Raw genomic sequence first — 21,213 nt, 5'->3', positions numbered from 1 at the left:
TTTAGTACCTTAATTTTACTTTTACCTTTTCTTATTTCTTTTACTTAATCTTATTTACTTCACTATTCATTATTATGTTTCTTTGTTCAATTGGGTTAACCGGAACCGTGTGAACACAATTTCGTTCCACCTCATGCAAATTTGGTGCGGATGACAAACTTCCTTGACTTGAAAAACTTCCTTTAACTTAATCTGTCTAAATTTGGGAACATTTAGGCATTTTGTGAAAAACATGAAGGTATTCATATTTTTATTTTATTGTAATATTGCTGCTATGTAATTGTGCTGAAAATTAAAACGAGGTCCACAATTTTCATTTCAGATGGAACCTGAAGTGACTGACCCTGAAGTTAACCTACACGAAACGAGAGAGTAACTGCGCCCATGCAATTGCCAAAGTCACAGTTTATCAATCCAGTAATAGGTTGATTCCACGTGACGGCTTTCCATCCATCCGCTAGTCCAGGATTCTTCAATTCTGGACCTCGATTCCAAATCCAGGCCATGTTTTCAGTTCTCCCAGGTAGTTGTTTAATAATTACTGATTCTGATTGGTCAGAGGCTTCACACCTGACAGAGGTAAAGGAAGGCTGGAAAACCAGCAGTGCTCGGACCTCGAGGACCATGAGTTGAATAACCCTGCGCTAGTCCCTCATGTTGTTTAGTGTCATGGGGGGAGGACTCAAGCCTATCCCAGGCAGTATAAGCCACGAGGCAGGGGTCCATCCTGGGGCATATTTATACATTGTGGGCAATTTATGACTGATAGAATCCAGAAAATAAAAAAAAAAACATACAGCACAGCTGAAGTGGGATTTGGACCCCCAACCTTGGGGATGTGAAATAACAGTGCTAACAGCTGAAGCCCCCTCTCTCCTGGGCTGTTTTGCTCCATTGTTTAGGATTTAATTGGCTAGATAATTGGGTTAAACTGTAGCCAGCTAACTGCAAAAGGAGGAACTCATGACAGCAAACAACCAACAGTGAAATGTCTTCCCTTGACCTATGCTAATGAATCGAGGCTCATAGGACAATGGGCCATGTATACTGCTCAATATTAGCACCTTCCAACAGTGAGGCACCCCTTCTGGACGTATTCTGTACACGTATAGTACTGTTCAATGATTCATATTTTTATGAAATGCACAAAATACTAATAATGTTATTACATATCTTCCATATGTTGTCCCTGGTTTATTCAGGTGAGGGACAAAATACAAGAAATGTTACTGAAAAGAAAAAAAAAGTTTACAAGAATTCATGTAGTCAGTCAGAAGTGGGACTTGGTACTGAATCCAGCCCCACAGAGCTTTTCCAATTAATGCTTTGATTGCATCTGAAGTTTAATGACAAGAGCCTGTTGGGCTAAAGTGAGAAGACAATGGGAAGGGAAGGGTCTTAAACTAGCATTTGGACAGACAAGACTTCCATGGACTCTGGCTGCTGATAAAAGTCTTTCCATTGCACGTCACTGCATTCTGAGAAGAGAGGGGGAAAAAAAAAGCCACAGACCCAAACTGTCTTTCCTGCCACAACTTCCTGGCAGACCCGTTCAGCTGTACATCGCACGTCTGAGGGAATGAAGACAGCTTCGTCGGCTTACTTAGCCAGCGCCCCCGCGATCGGAGATTGCATCATAAACAATGACCCAGTAGCAGGCAAACTGCAGCCGGCCACAAATACGGGTCCAGTGTGTGAGATGTAACCCGACACCCTTGCTGCATTATTCACGTACTGCAACACAGCTCAACACTGCACGCAGGCTGCATTAAGTTCACATTCTACCTCAGCACAGTTGTAGGCGTACAGCCTGGTTATGCTACATCAGCCTTACAACTGGTCATCAAAATCATGCCTCACAATTCTATGGCAGTGGTTTGAACAGTATTTGTCTGTCGCCTCAGCGTTGCTCACTATAGCAAAAGGTGAAAAGTCTGAGAGTGTTTCATCACTTAATCTAATCATTCTGAAATGACACACACACACCCCAATAAAAACAAGCAATGACAAAATAGGCACCAAATTTACATCTCAGGTAACGCAGGGCTGAGGTAAAATGCTGATCAAGCTTCCAGTCTATTGCAGGACTCATTTACATAAACAAAGATTACACACAAATCGGCAGTTTCAAGACACCAATTATGCTAAATGTCACTGGTTTGCCAAATCCATGAGATTATTATTATTATTTTTTTTAAAGTACTTTGTAAGTGAACGGAATGATCTTTCTCACTGAGCCGATTTAATTGTTCGGGGAGTGATTCTTCGTATGATCCTTTCCCCGAGTATACTATACTGTGCGGAGATACCTCCGCTTTCACAACTCACCGGAGTAATGGCGACATCTGAAAGAGTCGGTATGTCACGGGCGCAGAGCATGGTGCGGACGGGAAGGTGGCGATCCACTTGTGACTCAGACAAACAAGGGTTTATTGCATTTAACAAAGAACACTGGGGAGAGAAAAAAAAAACTAATAACCGGACCAAAGGGAGTCAAAATAAAAACCGGGAAAAAACACAGATCAACTAACTACAGAAACCGTACCTAAACACAACCAGGGAGCAGGACTGGGTGAATCAAGCAGAGCACCATTAGCACAGAAACCCAATACATACATCACAGTCAATGACCCCATAAGGAACAGAATTACAGTATCAGGTACTTAAATAGTTAACAAGATAACGCAAGACAGGTGGGGACAATTAACAAGGATTGGCATAAGAAACGGGCAACGGGTGAAATAAATAATAATTAAACCAAGGAACTCGAGGAAACTAGGAAATAGAATCCAAACACTGGGGAAATAAAAACATAAAACAAAATAAAGGGTACAAAGCAAAAATAAAAATACAGAATGCAAACCACAAATCTCAGGAACTAGAAAAACTAATACAAATGAATCACTGGGGAACAAATCTACTAAATACAAAAACAGGTGAATGGACTCACGTAATTTAAGGATATGAGCCATTTTAACCACATGTATTTCATACTTGCGCAAAACTAGAACCTGCTGTTATAAGAAATGTATTGATATACAGTTGTATCCTGTCGTCCCTTGGCGTAAAGATGCCAATTTGCACGACTATGGGCCTCCAGGTGACATTCAGCATATAACCAAGCGCAGCCCTGCAGTTTGTGGCAGTGGCGTTTCAAACAATCAACGCATCGTCTTTTAAATAACTACGATAAGGAAACACACGTGTGACATACAAATACTCATCAGCAGTTAGCGGCAAAGGACTTTATACGGATTTTCAAAATCCAGTCATTTAAATTATGTGGCAATTAAACAGCGTGAGGTTTGAATTTTAAGTGCAAGCAGCACCAGCCTGCTGTATTGATAAACAATGGAATTTCTTGACAGCAGTACATAGGTACAGTAAAATTACAGTGAAATTAATACTTCATTTCGCTGTGCGTGTGTACGATGACAGTTAACAACTGGCCTGTCCACAATGAAATACAACTTGTTTTGAAACTGATAATGTTACGAAAATGAATATTTAAGACTGCAGACATACAATGCAAACGTCAGTAAAAAAATGTAGCTTGTGTAGCGTTACGTGCCCATTTGAAATGTTTCAAGGTCTAATGAATTTGCTTGTACACGGAGTATTGGTCTGTGGTTCTGCACGCTGGACTTATCGGAGACCACACACCAGTTACACACAGAGGCACATGAACATGGGCTGAGGCCCCGGGCTATTTCAGCCATCAGACCCCACCGTGCTATTTTCTACGGTGGTGTAGTTATCTTGGTTTGGGGGGTGAGGGTGGAGTTACGGTTAGTTGAGGCCCCTGCACTTCAGCCCGGGTAAACCTGTGCATGACACATTCCCGCCATAACAAAGCAGAATCTCTGAGGTGGATTAATGCTAAATTTGAGTTTCCTTTACTCCAGGCAGAAGTTATAACACGGGAAAAACATGTCTGTCACATCAACACCGAACACTGGGTTTAATCTACAGAATGTTTAATTGGTTGCACAGTCAATGATGCAGTATAACATAAATAACGAAGTGGCGGATTCCAAGTGTCAGGATTTGAGTCTGAATCCAGCCAGTACTCAGCTGCTTAAAGATGATAAAATGCCGGTTTAAATAGTGCAGATAATATGCAGTACAAAGATCAAGAAATAACCTCAGCCGGTGTTTGCCAACCCGATCCTCAGGGATCCCCAGACATTCCACGTTTTGCTCCCTCCCAGCTCCTGAGCAAAAACGTGGACTGTCTGGCAGGGAGCTGGGAGGGAGCAAAAACGTGGACTGTCTGGCAGGGAGCTGGGAGGGAGCAAAAACGTGGACTGTCTGGCAGGGAGCTGGGAGGGAGCAAAAACGTGGACTGTCTGGTAGGGAGCTGAGAGGGAGCAAAAACGTGGACTGTCTGGCAGGGAGCTGGGAGGGATCAAAAACGTGGACTGTCTGGCAGGGAGCTGGGAAGGAGCAAAAACGTGGACTGTCTGGCAGGGAGCTGGGAGGGATCAAAAACATGGAGTGTCTGAGGGACCCCAAGGACCGGGTTGGGAAACATTGACCTAAGCTACCAGCTTAATCTGTTATTTATCCAAACGCTTAACGGAAAGCCCCCAAAAAGTCACATTAGGATTTCAACCTGGTATATACACATATACATCAATAATATATATTATTAATATGCCTTAATACTGTATATTCCGAATATGAAAATAAGAGATAGTTAATCTTTTTTTAACTGGGAAACAGGTTAAAGAGTGTCGTGTAAATCCTTCCATCCATTGGTTTTCTGTACCATACTGATCCAGTAGAGTGTCACTGCATGTTACATACAACAAAAAGAAAAAAAGGAATTAGCCATTTCCTACAGAGGAAATGCAGTTATTAGCCTCTGGGGACCCCAGACAGAATACAGTATGTGCTAAAAATTCATCATTACTTGTCTATAATGCAAGATGGGTAGTTTTTGCTAATAAGAAAAAATAAAAAATACAAATAAAATCTGAGGAATTATTGAAAAAAATATTTAATACAGGTTTTGTACAGCATTTTCTTGTTAAAATTAAATAGGCCTAAATTATATTAATTAAAATATCAGGTAACATTTAAAGAAACTTATGAGTCTTTATGAGAAGCTGGAAGAAAAACCGGTAATGCTTTACTTAAAGCAGTTATCATAATGCATTATAGATACCTTCATTATGCATTATAATGGTCAGTATAAGAATTAAGGATGCATTATAGTATATTATAGCTGAGAGCTTCATAGATAATAAACATGGCTATAATGTGTTGTGCCTTTTTATAAATAGTTATAGCTGTGTTTATAATGCTTGATGAATGTATCATAATGCATTATGACGGTATCTATAATGCAGTATAATTTTAAGTAAACATTAATGAAAAACCATTTAAACAGATCTGAATGGGCATCTTCTGACTACTTGTAGATAGGCCTGTTGCGATTATTTGAGCTGACCAGGATTATTTTTTGCATAATTGCTAGAATTGTCTCCATTTATCTGTATAAAAATAGGTGAATGACACAGAACCATAATATCTCTATGACTATTTCAACATCGATTTCTACCGTGTGATGTTTGACTGGCGCTTGTTTAATGCTCTAGAATCCAGTGGCAGCGTGCTTTACACCACTGCATCCGACGCTTTGCATTGCACTTGGAGATGTAAGGCTTGGATGCAACTGCTCGGGCATGGAAACCCATCCCATGAAGTTCTCTACGCACTGTTCTTGAGCTAATCTGAAGGCCACACGAAGTTTGGAGCTCTGTAGCTATTGACTCTGCAGACAGTTGGCGACTTCTGCACACTGTGCGCCTCAGCATGCGTTGTCCCCGCTCTGTGATTTTACGTGGCCTGCCACTTCCTGGATGAGTTGCTGTTGTTCCCAATTACTTCCACTTTGTTTACTAACAGTTGACTATGGAATATTTAGCAGCAAGGAAATTTCACAAACAGACTTATTGCACAGGTGGCATCCTATCACGGCACCACGCTTGAATTCACTGAGAGCAACCCATTCTTTCACAAATGTTTGTAGAAGCAGTCTGCATGCCTAGGTGCTTGATTTTATACACCTTTGGCTGTGGAAGTGATTGGAACATCTGAATTAAATGATCCGGAGGGGTGTCCCAACACTTTTGGCAATATAGTGTATGTCCCTGGCGGTTGTCCCTATTAAGCTGCAGCAAAGTCAGTATAGCATGCAAATAGGACAAAGAACTATAGAGAAATGAACGTTATTTTGTCCATTTTCTTCTGATCTTTTTTCTTCTGACAAATCGTTAATCGCGATTTTTTGTATGACAATTATTCGCCAACAAAAAATTTCTTGATCATAACAGCCCTACTTTTAGGATTGTTAGGATTATGATCACTGTCATAATCAGAAACAGAACTTCATCAATGTCCAATGTTTAATTTTTCATTTTTAATTCAGGAGTTTGCGTTATAATTTACTATACTTTCCACTAATATGTAAAACCGAAATTCATCTTGCTTCAGTGAGCAAATCACAGACTACTGTACAGTTAGAATCCGGAGTCTCTGCGCAGCCGGTGCGATGTGCTTATGATGGCGATGGAATTTTGCAACCTGTGGGAGGTCACCTACTGTAAACACAGCCTTCCACATACAGGCCTGCCTTCTCCAAAGTCGACACTTAACATAACGAAAGCTTTTTGTAGCTAGCATGGAACAGGAAAACTTTTCGTCGTTAAGTCTGATCTCTTCTGAACTGTGTAAAGAATGTCTGTAACAGGGAGAGACGTGCTGATCCAGAAGCCGTTGTGTTTACTGTCCGTGGCCGAAGCACGTAGCAGACAACTGACTTGAATGTAAAAAGCAAAACAACTTCAAATTTATAGATATATAAAACAGTTAAAAATGTAGCCTGGGGAGTTTGATGTCAGAAGATGTGGATTCCTCGAGGGTTCCCACCGGTTTCCTGGGCGGTGTCTGCAAGGTGACCCGCTGCCTCCCACTCGGTAAAGCTTGACTTTTCCTCACTGGATGCATATTTTCATAGATGGGGTTCTCTGCAGGCAATTAAGAGAGGCACCCTGGCTCATATTCATATTAAACTGCTCGCAAGAAGTATGAAAACCTCTCGGAAGAGCTGCCTCACGTTCGGGCAGCCCGTTAGCACTGAAAAACATTTCGTTAGGTTCCGAAAACAGAAACCAATGCACGTAGCGTTCTCGCTATGTGACATGAAGCTCACGAGCAAAGCACTAATTTCGGTTGCTATCTCCTCATCTGTCTTATAGAACGTAACCACACACCCACCTACAGAGACACTCAGCCTGCACAGAGGGGCTACAGAGGAAAACCTCTGGCCTCGTTCCTGTAAGTCTGCAGAACTTGTTTGTTCAACTTGTCATGTAGCCTGTTTCATACAGCCCTCCCAGAAGGTTACTTGAGGTGGCTTATGATATTAAATTCTGAGGGTTTATGACTCAAATATATGAATCAACAGAGTACATAAATACACAAGCAAACAGAGCAATCGAGTTTAAATACCCCCATCCACCAATCTCTATCCTCCAATCGCTCTAATATTACTGGAAAATTCATGTACTTCATGCATAGAAATAACCACTGGTCCGAACATCCATCATTGGCATATGACAATGCAAAACATGTTTATTAAGAACATAAGAAATTTACAAACGAGAGGAGGCCATTCGGCCCATCACCTCTAAGACATTCCTCTAAGACCAGGAATCATTCTCGTAGCCCTCCGTTGCACCTTTTCTAAGGCAGCAATATCCTTCTTAAGGTATGGTGACCAATATTCTAGGTGGGGTCTTACCAAGGAATTATATAAATGTAACATCACCTCCCTTGACTTAAACTCCACACACCTAGAGATATAACCCAACATTCTATTGGCCTTTTTTATTGCTTCCCCACACTGGCGAGAGTGGAACATGGAAGCATCAACATACACACCGAGATCTTTATTGTTTATTGTAACAATTATATTTGATATCCATATATCATGAAATATTCATATACAATGTAACAGGAATAAAATAATGCTTGCTTATTTTATATGGGATGAAGTATGATATTAATGAGTTTAATTAACATGCTTCTGTACCACTTTCTGTGCTCATTTTTCTTTACTTTTGACTGTAGTGTTTGTCATTCTCACACGTGATGCTGCACACAGAGGCTCTATTGTTATTAACTAGGCTCCCTAACAAAAATAGTAAATGGAATGTGTGCATGTGTGTTAGGCGTGTGTGTCACCCACCTGTAACCCTGCCTTTCATCCTCCTGTATATCATCCAGATGCTGCCCACTGAAAGCACAGCCAGCAGCACAGCCCCGGCTCCCAGTGTCACCCTCATCAACCAGCTTGCATCTTCCTGAGGAACTACTGGGGGAATATAGGGGACAGTTTCGTTGGCTACAAAGGAAAGGGAAAAAATATCATTTTAACCAGTAATAACAATAAAGCTTTTCAGTAGAAAAGTCAGATTTATGTGTTTGGAGAAGCAATGCATATGAAATTAAATTAAATTAAATTAAGTGCATATGAAATGACCTCCGCTCATTTTGGACTCATTGTACCATTGTGTTCTCTTGAAGTCTTACTGATCTGCAGTGGAAACAGGATGTACTCATTTTTGGGGGTTGCATACAACCCATGTTGGCCTACAATACTGCTTTACACATAATTAAAATCGAAAATGAACAATGAAGCCTTTACTCGATACAAATGTGTCGTCTATTGTGGAAGCAAGAAGAAATCATTATGAAATTGACCGGGAGCACATCTTATTGCGTTAATCGTCTCATGCGAGATGCTTCTCATGTGCACTGAAGTAAACCAATGGTGGAAATGTGCCTAAGAATCACTGGAGAAGAATATCTTACAACAGACTTAGTAGCTACATTGTTACCGTGTAATTTTAAAGGGAAGTAAATAATCCCTGTTCATTTGATAAAGTTGAATAGACACAATGAACTGTATCCTGCATCAAGAGGCCAATTCTCAGACAAAAAGTTCTGAAAACATCTGAAGTCAAAGAATCCATGATGCTGTCAAGGTGAAGCTCAGGGAAAATGGACGTGTGATATAAAAGAAAAACAAACTTCTGAGAATCACCTGTCAGTACAATGTTGCATTGATTTAAAACTGAAGAAAGAATAATCATACTGAACAATAACTATAGATGAAGTCATATAAGAATTATTAATAATTATCTTTTCAATGTAGAATTTGCATAAATATTAATGTCTTCACAAGGAAGAGAATTATTCTTTTTTGGCATGATGTTTTGACTATATATTAAAATAATGCATAAACGCATTCAGTCTTACAACCAAGGGCATAATTTTTGGTTGAGCACTTAGGAGGTTTATGTCTCCCCCCATTTAAGGGGGTCCAGAGTGTTGTATTGGCTGATTTTGATTATTGGGGGGGGGGTTACCACCCCCCATCCCCCTCATAATTTACGCCCATGCTTACAATAATGACATTTTGATCATGTTTCCTTGAAGTTGGTCAAATATTGTTCAATCATCTTGCCAGTCAGTAAAGATGCCTGCTGAAGTGTGAATGCTTCATTCAATTTCAATATAGATATTTTGTTCACTGATGCATGTTTCTGCATTTTCTGTGTTTACCAACACTTACTGATATTGAGCTTTGTTCCATTGCTGCAGATTGATTGAAGGTTTGGTATCTCTACAATCACTTGGCAGAAGTACCATCCACTGTAATTCTGGGTGACGTTTTTCAGCTCCAGCGTGGACCAATTGTCCCCCATCAGCTGGGCTACCTCCATCCCATTGTTCTTGGGCTTCGTCTCATTGGCGGAGGCCAGGCTAGAGGAGAGCCATATTTGGTTTGAGATCTTACAGGTCGGCTCAGCTGTTTGGCCAAACCACCATGTCACCCTGAGCCGAGTATTGTCCATGAATGTGTAACTGCAGTTGAGGATAGGAGAAGCTCCTGCAGTGGCTTCCCGTGGCCCTTGAGGAGTGAGGACATATTCCTCACCATACGCGACAGCCAGGACCACCGAGGTGAATACTGGACGTCCAGTAAGATGGTGGTGCATTTGGGGAACAAAGATGAGTGAAGGTGAAAAGGTTAATATAAAGATTGGACACCATATGACAACAGCATGTAAGGCACACAAAATCATCTTATGCTAAACTGCGCTGTAATTTCTGCCACACTATGACTCACAGAAGATCCTCTGGCTGTTTTTGAAGTAAAATACCATTCCGGAGAGTGGAAAAAATGCAGTCAGGGCAGTATGCACTTTGTTCCTATGCTAAGTTAAGCGTCTCAGTTCCAAGCAATGCAGTGTTTAGTCACTTCCTCATCAATAAATATGATATCAACAACGTGAATTCCGTTTGTTTGGCAAATCGTTCAGCAAAATCAGAATAACTGATAATGCTGAAATCAGATATGCATGGTGATATAATACGATATTTTTTATAGTAATACAAACAAGTTTTTCAAATATCACAACATGTTAATTTCAATTAAAAATGTGATCACGAACACATATCTGCTTGAAAAAACTAGCATAGGTTTCTAGTAACTGTAACACAATAATTGGTCCTTATAATACTGTATCTGTAAAAAACAAATAGCATGGTATTGTAATGTACTACAGGACATGCTTACCTTTTAATGTTAGTAGACAAAGTATTTTGAACCAGACCTCCATTGCAAAGCTCATAAAAGGGTGTGAAAAGGGGTCACCTTGGTCCCACTGTCGGATCTGTTTTTATGATGACGCAAATCAAGAGAACGAGTGCAGAGAGGTGGTTTGCTAAGTGGGTTCTTGGGGGTGGCTGGGAGGATCTTCTCATAGACTAGAGAGAGCGGAGGGTGACTGAACGAAAAGAGACCAAAATAAAACTGCAAGCTTCAGGTTGAGTGAGTGGAGGTGAATCTATGTTTCTAAATGCAGATACAAAGCCTGGTGTTGAAAGGGTAACTATGATGGAGAGCTGAGTCTGTACACTGTTAGGAAAAAAGTACCAAGTCATACCTTTGAGGTACAATTACTTGTCACTGGGGCTGTACCCTCAAGGGTCGAGCAATTGTACCCTTAGCTGTAGGTAAATTTACCTTTTAAGTAAAATCCAGGAAGTAGGTCTAGAAGGTGTCTTGCACCTTGGGTGTAACACTGATTTGCTGCATTCATTACAAATCAAAATTCATCATTCAGCGTATGTTTCTAAGTATATTTTCACTACGAATAGCATTGTGGTCTCTTTTATCACGAGACATTTGCAGTTTAGAAAGTTTTTGATTGTCAGTGAGATTAGGAAAAAACAGTGATTAATTAATAAACTCTCCAACACAAACACATATTTAAGCACGTAGAAACAAAACGAATCAATGTGCATGTTTTCAGTTGGCGAAATATGTTGGAAATTACAAAATGAAAAGGATATTGCATTTTAAAAAATATGGCAGAATAGTGGGAATGCACTTAAATATATTAAAACATTGCCTTCCACAGGTATTTGATATTATGTAAAACAGAGCTACAGATGTTTAAAATGATTAGCTACATATTTGTAATAACGATAGCCCTATGTATAAATATATAGTATTATAATCAGGAGGTCTTAAGCTACTTATCCATCCATCCATCCATCCATCTTCCAACCGCCTATCCACTACTGGCTTGCAGGAAAAAACATTCATCTGATTTCAAATTGCTGCCGCTATATATTTAACTACATTTCCCATCATTCCCGGCGTTGACAGCTCGTGCTGTTGCGCAATATACGCCATGGACCAAGATTCTGGAGGAGGGATGGTGCAGCACGTACTTCGGCACCATCAGTACCACCCTGCTTGAATGCGGGGTACAGAGACACAGAAGAACAACAAACAAGTCGGACAGAATTAGACCACACTGATATTACGGACAGCGACATGGAAGATCAGAAGGTAAAATGGAGCCGGACGACTGGGTGTGCGGGATAGGCTGTGATGCTACACGGACAAAGAAAGGAAACGAAGGCAGATGAGAACGACTGTTCGCTTGCAAAAGGATAATCAGTTTTGGGTGGGAATCTAATGGAGAAGGAATTTATGTGTGAGGTCTGAGAAGCAGCAATCGTTAAATTAGTTTGCTGTAATTGCCCTTCAGTAGTTGCTATAAGGAAGGTCATTATGAATAGTCATGAATTTGCAGCTGACACTATTGTTTCTACCATTAAACTGAGTCTCTGTGCTGCTGGGAGGCGGCTCCGCCTCGCCGTGACAGGTCCTGGACGCGACATCGGTCCCTCCTCCTGCGCAATAGCAGGCTTCCATTGTATACATATGCCGGGGACTGCGGCGGTGACACCGTGAGGCATGGTTTCCGTCGGGGCTTAACTTAAAACAGCGGCGGAGGAGAGAGTTTAATGTTTGGGGGGTGACTGGGGCACACCTGAGTAATTAGAAAAGAAAGTTCTTATTCATTACGGGGCAGGGATGAATTCATCCAAATTAAATATTGGGGGGTCTTACATATCCCCCTCTCCCCCCACCCCAGTTTTTTCGCCCCTGACTGAAGATCCAGTAATAAATCCGGAAAACGCATCAAGTGCAATTTGCTCTCCCTGTCAAGTAGATTTTATTTCCAAAAATGTAGAGCCCATGGATGTGTGGCTCCCAGTGTGGAAGTTTATGGTGTTTCTGGGTAGGGCGTTTGTCCGCAGTTAGAAGGTATGCAATTGTTTATTTATCTAATTACGAATTTAAAATGTTATTTGAAGTGTGTTTATTTTTATTAAAGGGTTTAAATATGCATTGCTAGATCTGCTTCCTCTTGGACTGAAGAGGCAATAAACTCATCAAAAATATGTACCTGGGAATAACAGGCGGGGGTTTCATCTTTAGGATTTTGGTAGTTTGACAGCAAGGTTGTTGTTTTTTCCTGTTCTGTAGCTTTATCAGATGATTTGCAGATCAGGTGTATGAGTGTGTGTGTGTGTGTGTTAGGGTATGAGAGATATGGAGATTGAAGATGGAGGATGGTTTTCTGCAGGGGTGGGGGGTGATGCTGGCCAGCTTGAGTTTGTGGAGAGATCCACACAGATGTGGGATGGGCTGTGATTGGTGGCCAGTGGAATGTGAAAAATAGTAATTCATTTTATCTATACGTCCCCATTTTTATTTATCTTTTTATTTTTGGTTTATCTTTACAGTAATGCCTGTATTACTGTATATTAATATGCATTGTGGCTAAAGGTTTGAGCAATGAAGTGTTTTGTAACCTGTATCTCTTTGGTTTCTCTATGTAACATGTTTGAGGAAATGGAAAACTTAACTTCGAGAAGTTATTCTTAAGATGATCACCTATTTGATTTTGGGACAAGCAGGGCAAGTTGGTCACTCAGTTCCCGTTCTCTGCTGTTGTGTGCACTTGTCTCAGGAATCACTTAGGAAAATTACCAACACACTGGCTCTGAAGAACGAGGAGATCCAGAACTTCATATCTTCGCTGAAGCAGAACCTGGAGAACGTCGAGGTACTGACATACACCCTTCTTTGGGGACATTTACCACGGGTGCCAAGCCTGACCCGACATGGCGGGTTACAGTTGGGATTAATTCGGACTGAAATCCTGTCCCACCCTTGTATTTGCATGGCTCTCCCCCCCCTTGGGGCTGCTTCCTCCAGGTAAACCAGCTACTTCCTGCAATCCAAAAAATAGCAGATTTCACTAAGTTGTCCAGAGCATGTCAGGGTCTGCCCTGCCATGGACATTGGCTCCAGGCTTGTCACCCCCCAGGGATCATTGACTACGGAAGTTGGATGAGTGAATATTAATTAAACACTGTACACTTCTAAGAACCAAGCGGAAGTACCAGTGGAGATAGTTAGTGCACTTCCTGCTTGCTAAAAAAATGCTATCCATGTTGTACTGAGACACTGACATTTCTTTCACTGACTGGAGAGTACGGACAGAGAGTTGGGTTGTTTTAAAAAAATAAATAAATAAAGAGGGATGGAATCTGTTGCCTTCCTGACAGGCGAATGCTAACCGTGCTCAAGAGGACCTGGAGGGTGAGTTCAGCTCGCTGTGCTCAGTCCTGGACGAGCTGAAGGAGAGCATGCTGACCCGGATAAAGCAGGAGAAAGCCGCCCGAGTTTATGAGCTGCAGGTGTGTTCACTGCGCTCGCTCCTGCTGATTGCTGCCACTGTCTACATTGCTGTCTGCCAGAGGTGGAGATCTCAGGTCTAGAGAGTACAAATCCAGACCAAGATTTTGTTTCAACCAAACACTTTGTACTTTGTGGACCTGAAATCTCCACCTCTGCTTTTTGATAGCTGACACTGGTACTCCAGGTCTGTACTGCCCTACGAAGGCGAAACGCTATAACTGCACGTTTTATCAAAATGGAGTTATGGCTGAAATCAGGGGCCACGTAGGTTCTGCTTTGAGACAAAATTCCTTAGTTCAGCTGTGCTCAGTTTTGAAAACAGCACGCTGAGATTATAGTAAACATAAAATCTACAGTAAAACTAAGGTAAAACACCCTTTTTCTCAGTTTTAGTATAGTTACCGTGTTTTACCTTTGTAGGGCAGGATACTGAATATGTAGTAGGAAGGTGGATGGATGAATGACGGCAGGACATTTTGTGTGGGAGCAACAAGAGATCATTTTTAGCACTGATTGGGTTTGGTCGGTACTTAGTACTTAGTACCGGTTTGTCTGTTTATTCCCGTGTTTTTCCCTGACAGATATGAATCAAGGAAAAAGATAGCATTAATTATATTCCCTGTGGCATGTGGTTGTACTTCGGCTCTGTTTATCTCGTGTTCGCCTTGACCTTTGCCTGCTCTCTCAGAACCAGGTGAGCACATGCACCAAAGCTCTGGAGAGTTCAGAGGAGCTGCTGGAGTTGGCCAATCACACACTGTGCTCCTCAGAGATCGATGGCTTCAACCAGGTGGGCCAGCCCAATGAAAAAACATGCCTTATTCGTTCTGCCTTGTGCTCCAAGAACTGAACACTGAGGGATGTTTTCCAGATTTTTCATAGCCACCAAAATAGAGACACTATCTGAGTTCCAGTAATTAAAAAAAAATGCAACAGTTACAAAAATCAATATTTAAGCAGCAGTTCTATATGTGTTATGGGAGAGTGCAGAGTACACCAATAATCTGTGACACACTACAAGAGTTCTACAAGCATTAAACATACACTCCAGATCTCTGTTGCAGTGTATATAGCAGAGTCAGCAGCAGCAGCTGCACAAATCCAGTGTCTGTTGCTGAGACCTTGGCTTTGCACTGCGTTCCTTTGTCGCTTATACCAGCATAGGCTGCCTGTGGGATTCTGAACCTGGTCAGGTGAAATTAGCAGAATTACAGGCTGCAACTCTGCAATCTCTTCAACTTCCCTTCTGTTTCTCTTTGTCTTCTTTCAATTTACTTGCTTCCAGGCTGCCAAAGACATAAAGGATAGGTATAGTATATCAATTATCCGTGTTGTATTAAGCGTCAACCCATCACCTTGTAAACTTATGGGCAGATATGAAGAATCATACTCAACAATCTTTGAGCTGATGCACAGTAATCTGTAAATGGGCTGTAATCTCCCTGCGCCAGGCTCGATTTGAAAACAAACAAAGTTTTGTGTTAATCCATTCCTCAATGGGGCAGTTTTTTCCTCACCTCTTTATCACATAAGTAGAATTTGTCTAGGTTTGCTTTCTGTTTTAGATTCATGCTGAGCTATTTCTGGGCTATTCCTGGCTAATATAATAGCGTTTGTGTCTGTGTGTGTACGTATACACAGTGTGACAATGGCCCCCGCCTTCCGGCTCTCACTGAAGCCCAAGGTCAGTGACAACATGAGTCACATGATGGTGGATTTCACTCAGGAGAGAGACATGCTACAGGCCATCAAGTTCCTTCCAGGTCAGTGAGGTCCATTCTTCCAGAACGCTGTCTCTTAACTAACTCAGTTCAACTAAACTCAACGTTAAGATTAAGTTATATAAGATGCAGTCATAGATTCTGAAGATCTTGTCTACTGGACTATACACGCACCTTCCTCTTATTTATCAGTCCTCTGTATAAGCCATTATGGACACAGAAAATCCCTCTCTGTCTGTTCCTCAGTTCCGTCGACCCCGGAAATACAGGTGTCTGAGTGCCAGGTGTGTGACAACACAGTGACGGTGGTCTGGACTCTGCCGGAACCCGACACCAAAATCGATCACTACATCCTGGAGCATCGGCGGACTAATCACGAGGGCCCGCCACGCGTCCGTGAGGAGCACCCCTGGATGGTGGTGGAGGGCATTCGCCAGACAGAGCACATGCTCACAGGTGACCTCATGGCCTTCAAATGCAACTCCAGCAGGCTACGTGCACGCGGAATGAACACAGCCCACAGCAAGCATACAGATGCGGCCATATTTACAATCAGCCAACTCAACAAAGAGACCCACTCCATGTTTAGCAAAGAAGTTCTGTTACGCTAAACGGTCACCAAGTGAAAATCACAGAAGGCTAGACAAGACCGCGACTGTGCTTATGACTAAAGCCTTCCATACTCAAATTTCTTGTATCTGTCAAGAAGTGGTCATTTTACATTCTACTTCAAAGATCTCTCTCACCCATGTGGTCCATTTGGCGTAGGAAACTGGGTCGTAAATGCCCGCATGAGTCGGAAAATGAATTTTCTAGAATGATCACTTTTCTTCTTCTTTTTCATGTCCATTGTTCATAGAGATGGCTGATGAGTATTTTACCACGAATAGATATATTTTCTAGATTTGTTTTGTTTGTTTACCAGTTACTGTGTTCATAGAAACCCAGTCCAAAAGCTAAACACCTTATTATTATTTAACATTTTATGTAATTTGTTACATTTTAGAAACTGAATCCTTTAATTGAGCTGTCCACTACACTCTGTATACACATATGCTTTAACACTGACTCTGCACTTTCAAAGGCAGCGCATACTATATAGAATTTATATCAAAACACTTCATGCCCCTACAGATATGGTGCTGGTTTTGCTTACATAATTCTGGTTAAATGCACAAATACGACACGTTAATAGCCAGCCTAATGCCACTGTGCGTGTGCTGCCCCCTATCTGCAGGGTTACGCTTTGACACGCGCTTTATCACATTCCGTGTAAAAGCGTGCAATAAGGCCGTGGCTGGAGATTTCTCGGAGCCCGTAACCCTGGAAACCAATGGTGAGTTCTGGACGTCAGCAGAACCTCAGTGATACAAATATACATTTTCACTGGTCCAGCAATACAGTGGAAATAATGCACATTGGTGAGCTACATGAGCTGCTACGGCGCTGCGCCAAGACTGAAGGTTGAACAGAACATTCTAGAACAGGGTTATTCAACTCACGGTCCTCGAGGTCCGAGCACTGCTGGTTTTCCAGCCTTCCTTTACCTGTCAGTCAGGTGTGAAGCCTCTGACCAATCAGAATCAGTAATTATTAAACAACTACCTGGGGGAACTGAAAACACGGCCTGGATTTGGAATCGAGGTCCAGAGTTGAAGAACCCTGTTCTAGAATATTAAAAAATTGCTTAATGCCCTTTAGTAGTATGTATGTTCATGTATGTTTAAGATAGGAACTGATGTTTAAAGGCATCAGAATGAGGTACTAAATATTGATGCTACTTAAAGTGGTCGCAAAGTCACATTAAGGTCACTACAAGGTCACTACGAGGTCAAATTTGGTAACAGAGGAGACGTTCACGTCCTTATTGCACTTCAGCTCACACTAGGATTGGCAAAGACGAGTTTCTTTCTCAGAGTGGAGGTGGTGGAGAGATGGGAGACGCTGATGGGACCACACAGCTAAGCGTAAGAGTAGGAGGACCCACAGCTAAGCGTAGGAGTAGGAGGACCCACAGCTAAGCGTAGGACCCACAGTAAGCGTAGGGGATTGGCTGGAATGATGTACGGTTTAAGTGGATTGCATTCTGATCAGGGATAAGGTCATGTGACTAAAAAGAGACACAGTGCTGTGTTTCTGGAGATGGTTCAGGAGCTACATACCTCAGCCGTGGCTTCGTCTGTTTCTCTAGCCTTCCTCTTCAAGCTGGACTCTAGTTCGTCCCACCAGAACTTGCGGGTGGAGGACCTTTCCGTGGAGTGGGACAGCAGTGGCGGGAAAGTCCAAGAGATGCGTAAGGAGAAGAACAGGACCAGCTCACCGATGAACTCTCCCGCCAGGTCCGAGTGGACTCCACACAGCCACTGTGACGGCGCCGTCCAACCGGTCCTTTTGTCCGTGTCCTTGATTCTCTGTCCCCTCGTTTGCCCTCTCCCCCAGGAATGCAATGATGTCTCCAAAGAGGGCACCCTCGGCCCGGGTGGGTCGTGACCGGTTCACGGCTGAGTCCTACACCGTGCTAGGTAAGGATCGGACCGGATCAGGCAGGGGCAAAGCTGGCTAAGCTTCTGGATCACTCTCCTGAATGCATGTGACTAGCTGCCCTTCTAGTGTCCTAATGGACCCACTATGTCAGGATCTGTTCCAGCCCTGCCTGTCACTTCCCTGTTTGGCCAGTTAGTGTCACCATCCCAATCTGTGTTCCCCTAGTGCCCCTTGGTTTTAAACCCTAGTATGTTTGCTCCTGTGTTTCTTCTGGTTAAATGTATTTGCTGTCTTTGTTCCTGCGATGCTCCCTGCTTTATTTCTTGCTTTTCACCTCCCTGCCTTTGCTAGACTCCTCATGATTAATTTTTTCTTGTGTTTTTGAGTTGAATAACATCCCAGCGTGGATCGTCCTCGTGCCACAACACATTATTGTTGTATCCGTCCTCCTGACATCTCAGGAGACACCATGATCGACGCTGGCCAGCACTACTGGGAGGTCCGGTTTGACAAAGAGAGCAAGGCCTTCGCCGTCGGGGTGGCCCTGCGCTCCCTGGGCCGCTTCGACCAGCTGGGGAAGAGCAGCGCCTCCTGGTGTCTCCACCTCAACAACTGGCTGCAGCAGAGCTTCACGGCCAAGCACAACAACAAGGCGCGCACCCTGGACTGCCCCATCCCCGACCGCGTCGGTGTCTACTGTGGCTTCGAGGAAGGTGCACAAAGCAGATAAACCATGCTATGCTTGATGGCAAGGTCTCACATTCCACCCATCCATCCTTACATCCATCCTGCTTATTCAGCAGAGGTCTGTGATGGCCCAGGTAACACAAGGCACAGGGCAGGGGACAGTCTGGATGGCACACCAGTCCATCACAGGACACAAACACACAATCACATACACAGTATGGAAACTCGCCACATGCTGTATACTAGAGGAAACCGGAACATCCAGAAAAAAATAAGATACTTGAGAATCACATGCAAATACAACACGCTCACAGACCCAGGAACGGGATTTAAGCCTCCAACGGTGAGGCCACAATTCTCCTGAAATGTGCACAGATCAATAAGTGACGTATTATGAAACCATGCAGTATTTCAGTGAGTGGGATGAGCTTTACGTAGGTCACTCTCTGCTTTTTACTCTGCTGACTTGAGAGGGGAGTAGAGTTTGATATCTAACTCGGTCCCGGCATCTTCCAGGGATTCTATCCTTCTACAATTCCAGGACCAAACAGCTGCTGCACACGTTCAGAACCAAGTTCCAGCAGCCCGTCATACCAGCCTTCATGGTAAGCGGCTCACGCCTCCACGTTCCTGCCCCACCCCGTCTGGGGCTTGCCGGCTCTTACACCGGCTGTCCCTCTGTCGCCCCCTGCAGGTGTGGAATGGCAGCTTCTCAGTGCAGACGGGGCTGCAGGTGCCCAGGGTGGTGCAGAGCGGCCAGAGGAGGAGCAGCGGCACCAGCAGCTCAAACGCCAGCATCAACTAAGTTGAGGCCCCTGCCACCGTCGCCGGTCAAACTCACCCCATGTGGGCCCGCCCCAGTTCTGAGAGTGATCCAAACCCATTTCCCATCACTAAGAACTTTCAACCTGCTCCTGCTAGCGTTTGCGTCCACTAACCCCCCTGTGGAGGGTGGGGGGATTCTCCTAACTTCTTGTGCCTTTCAGCCTCATGAAACCTGAGTCACATGCAGCCACGGAAGCCTGCATCATCCACAGAGCAGAGTTTCATTTAAACCAGAAGGATAAAGATCGTTTTTCTGCAATTACATCTATTCTGACGTTTTCAGTTTCTCTTTTTTTCCCCCCAGTCCAAATTTCATGAGAAGGCAGCACAAGTACATGTTAGCAGTCACCGAATAAGTGCCGTCTGGCTTCTGCTAGATGGTATTATTTTCACTGACAGTGTGAATGGGGGGGGTGAGTAGGGGAAGGGGGTTAGTCTATACTAGGAGCACAACTTTGTTGGCTTGGTGTGGTTCAGTGGGCTCAGTGGGACACTGTGCTTGTGATCGGATTGTGGCGCCTGACCCCCAATCTCACCCAGCTCGTCCACACCTGCAACATGTAAGAATGTAACTATGTCTGCTGTATTGCAAGCTGGGTATGTGGGTGCCTGAATTTTACTGGTGTGTACTGCAGTGCACCTGCTCTCTGTTCATGGGAATCAGCTGGGACAGAATCCAGCCAGTGGTTGTCCGATTGACTTCACCCACCATTGGACTGCACTGGCAAATTTAAATGCAAGGGCATTTTTATTGGATTGTTTTTTTTAGTAGACTCCACAATGCATTAAAGCTTCCAAACTATGATATAAACTTGACTTCCTGATGATAAAATGTTGTAAATGCTTTAATCTTGTACTCTTTGTCTAGCTGGGCAAATAAAGCCAGACTGAGACAGTGTACGTTGCTGTACTGTGTGTCGATCCGAATTAACCAGCACGGCGTTCACCTCACCGCAGATCAGAAGACCGTGTCCGTCACATTCCTGCAGCGTTTCTTATTACGTACGTCTTTATCAGAGACACGAGGGTTTTATCAAAGACCAGTTAGGTCTCACAATAAATGAAAAACTTTGAAGATCGTCTTTGAATTATTGTAACAGTACCTACTGTACATAATACTCTCAGTGAAAATATGCATGGCTCTTTAGTATTATTAGTTATAAATATTAGATAACTATTATTACTATCATTATATTATTATTATTATTATTATTATTATTATTATAAAAACTATGAATGAAATCAGTACAAGGAAATACACTTAAGGGAACATGAATATATGACCCACAAAAAGAAAACATTTGCTGCTAGACATTTCAGGTCCATCATTCTGGATTTAAGGTACGATTA

General features: G+C 42.8%; 2 protein-coding genes and 1 long non-coding RNA gene across 4 annotated transcripts; 1 reads left to right on the top strand and 2 right to left on the bottom strand.

The window, feature by feature from the left end:
* Window positions 1–2,413: 2,413 nt before the first annotated feature.
* On the bottom strand, window positions 2,414–2,623 carry LOC140578483 (uncharacterized). Its single transcript, XR_011982665.1, has 2 exons — window positions 2,546–2,623; window positions 2,414–2,451 (listed from the first exon to the last, which is right to left on the bottom strand). It is a non-coding gene; the product is annotated as an uncharacterized lncRNA (long non-coding RNA).
* A 1,033-nt stretch (window positions 2,624–3,656) lies between these two features.
* On the bottom strand, window positions 3,657–10,756 carry LOC111860370 (uncharacterized). 2 transcript variants are annotated; one of them, XM_023844005.2, is made up of 5 exons: window positions 10,655–10,756; window positions 9,647–10,045; window positions 8,258–8,413; window positions 6,937–7,034; window positions 3,657–4,794 (listed from the first exon to the last, which is right to left on the bottom strand). In XM_023844005.2, exons 1-5 carry the CDS (start codon window positions 10,707–10,709, stop codon window positions 4,792–4,794), a joined length of 711 nt encoding a protein of 236 aa, XP_023699773.2. In that variant the 5' UTR covers window positions 10,710–10,756; the 3' UTR covers window positions 3,657–4,791. The 2 variants fall into 2 exon arrangements, with proteins under 2 accessions (XP_023699773.2, XP_023699772.2); XM_023844004.2 differs by lacking the exon at window positions 3,657–4,794 and having other exon boundaries at window positions 4,994–7,034.
* A 1,005-nt stretch (window positions 10,757–11,761) lies between these two features.
* Window positions 11,762–20,763, top strand: fsd1 (fibronectin type III and SPRY domain containing 1). Its single transcript, XM_023843823.2, has 13 exons — window positions 11,762–11,938; window positions 13,413–13,508; window positions 14,014–14,145; window positions 14,835–14,936; window positions 15,432–15,454; window positions 15,788–15,909; window positions 16,114–16,323; window positions 17,105–17,203; window positions 18,059–18,206; window positions 18,307–18,389; window positions 18,813–19,064; window positions 19,555–19,643; window positions 19,733–20,763. The coding sequence occupies exons 1-13, from the start codon at window positions 11,924–11,926 to the stop codon at window positions 19,841–19,843; spliced, it is 1,482 nt and encodes a 493-aa protein (XP_023699591.1). The 5' UTR covers window positions 11,762–11,923; the 3' UTR covers window positions 19,844–20,763.
* Window positions 20,764–21,213: the final 450 nt, after the last annotated feature.

The sequence above is a fragment of the Paramormyrops kingsleyae genome, chromosome 15 (assembly GCF_048594095.1).
Source record: "Paramormyrops kingsleyae isolate MSU_618 chromosome 15, PKINGS_0.4, whole genome shotgun sequence".
In the NCBI taxonomy this organism is placed as follows: Eukaryota; Metazoa; Chordata; class Actinopteri; order Osteoglossiformes; family Mormyridae; genus Paramormyrops; species Paramormyrops kingsleyae.
The sequence above is the reverse complement of the archived record's forward strand: the minus strand, read 5'-3'. Positions and strand labels throughout refer to the sequence as shown.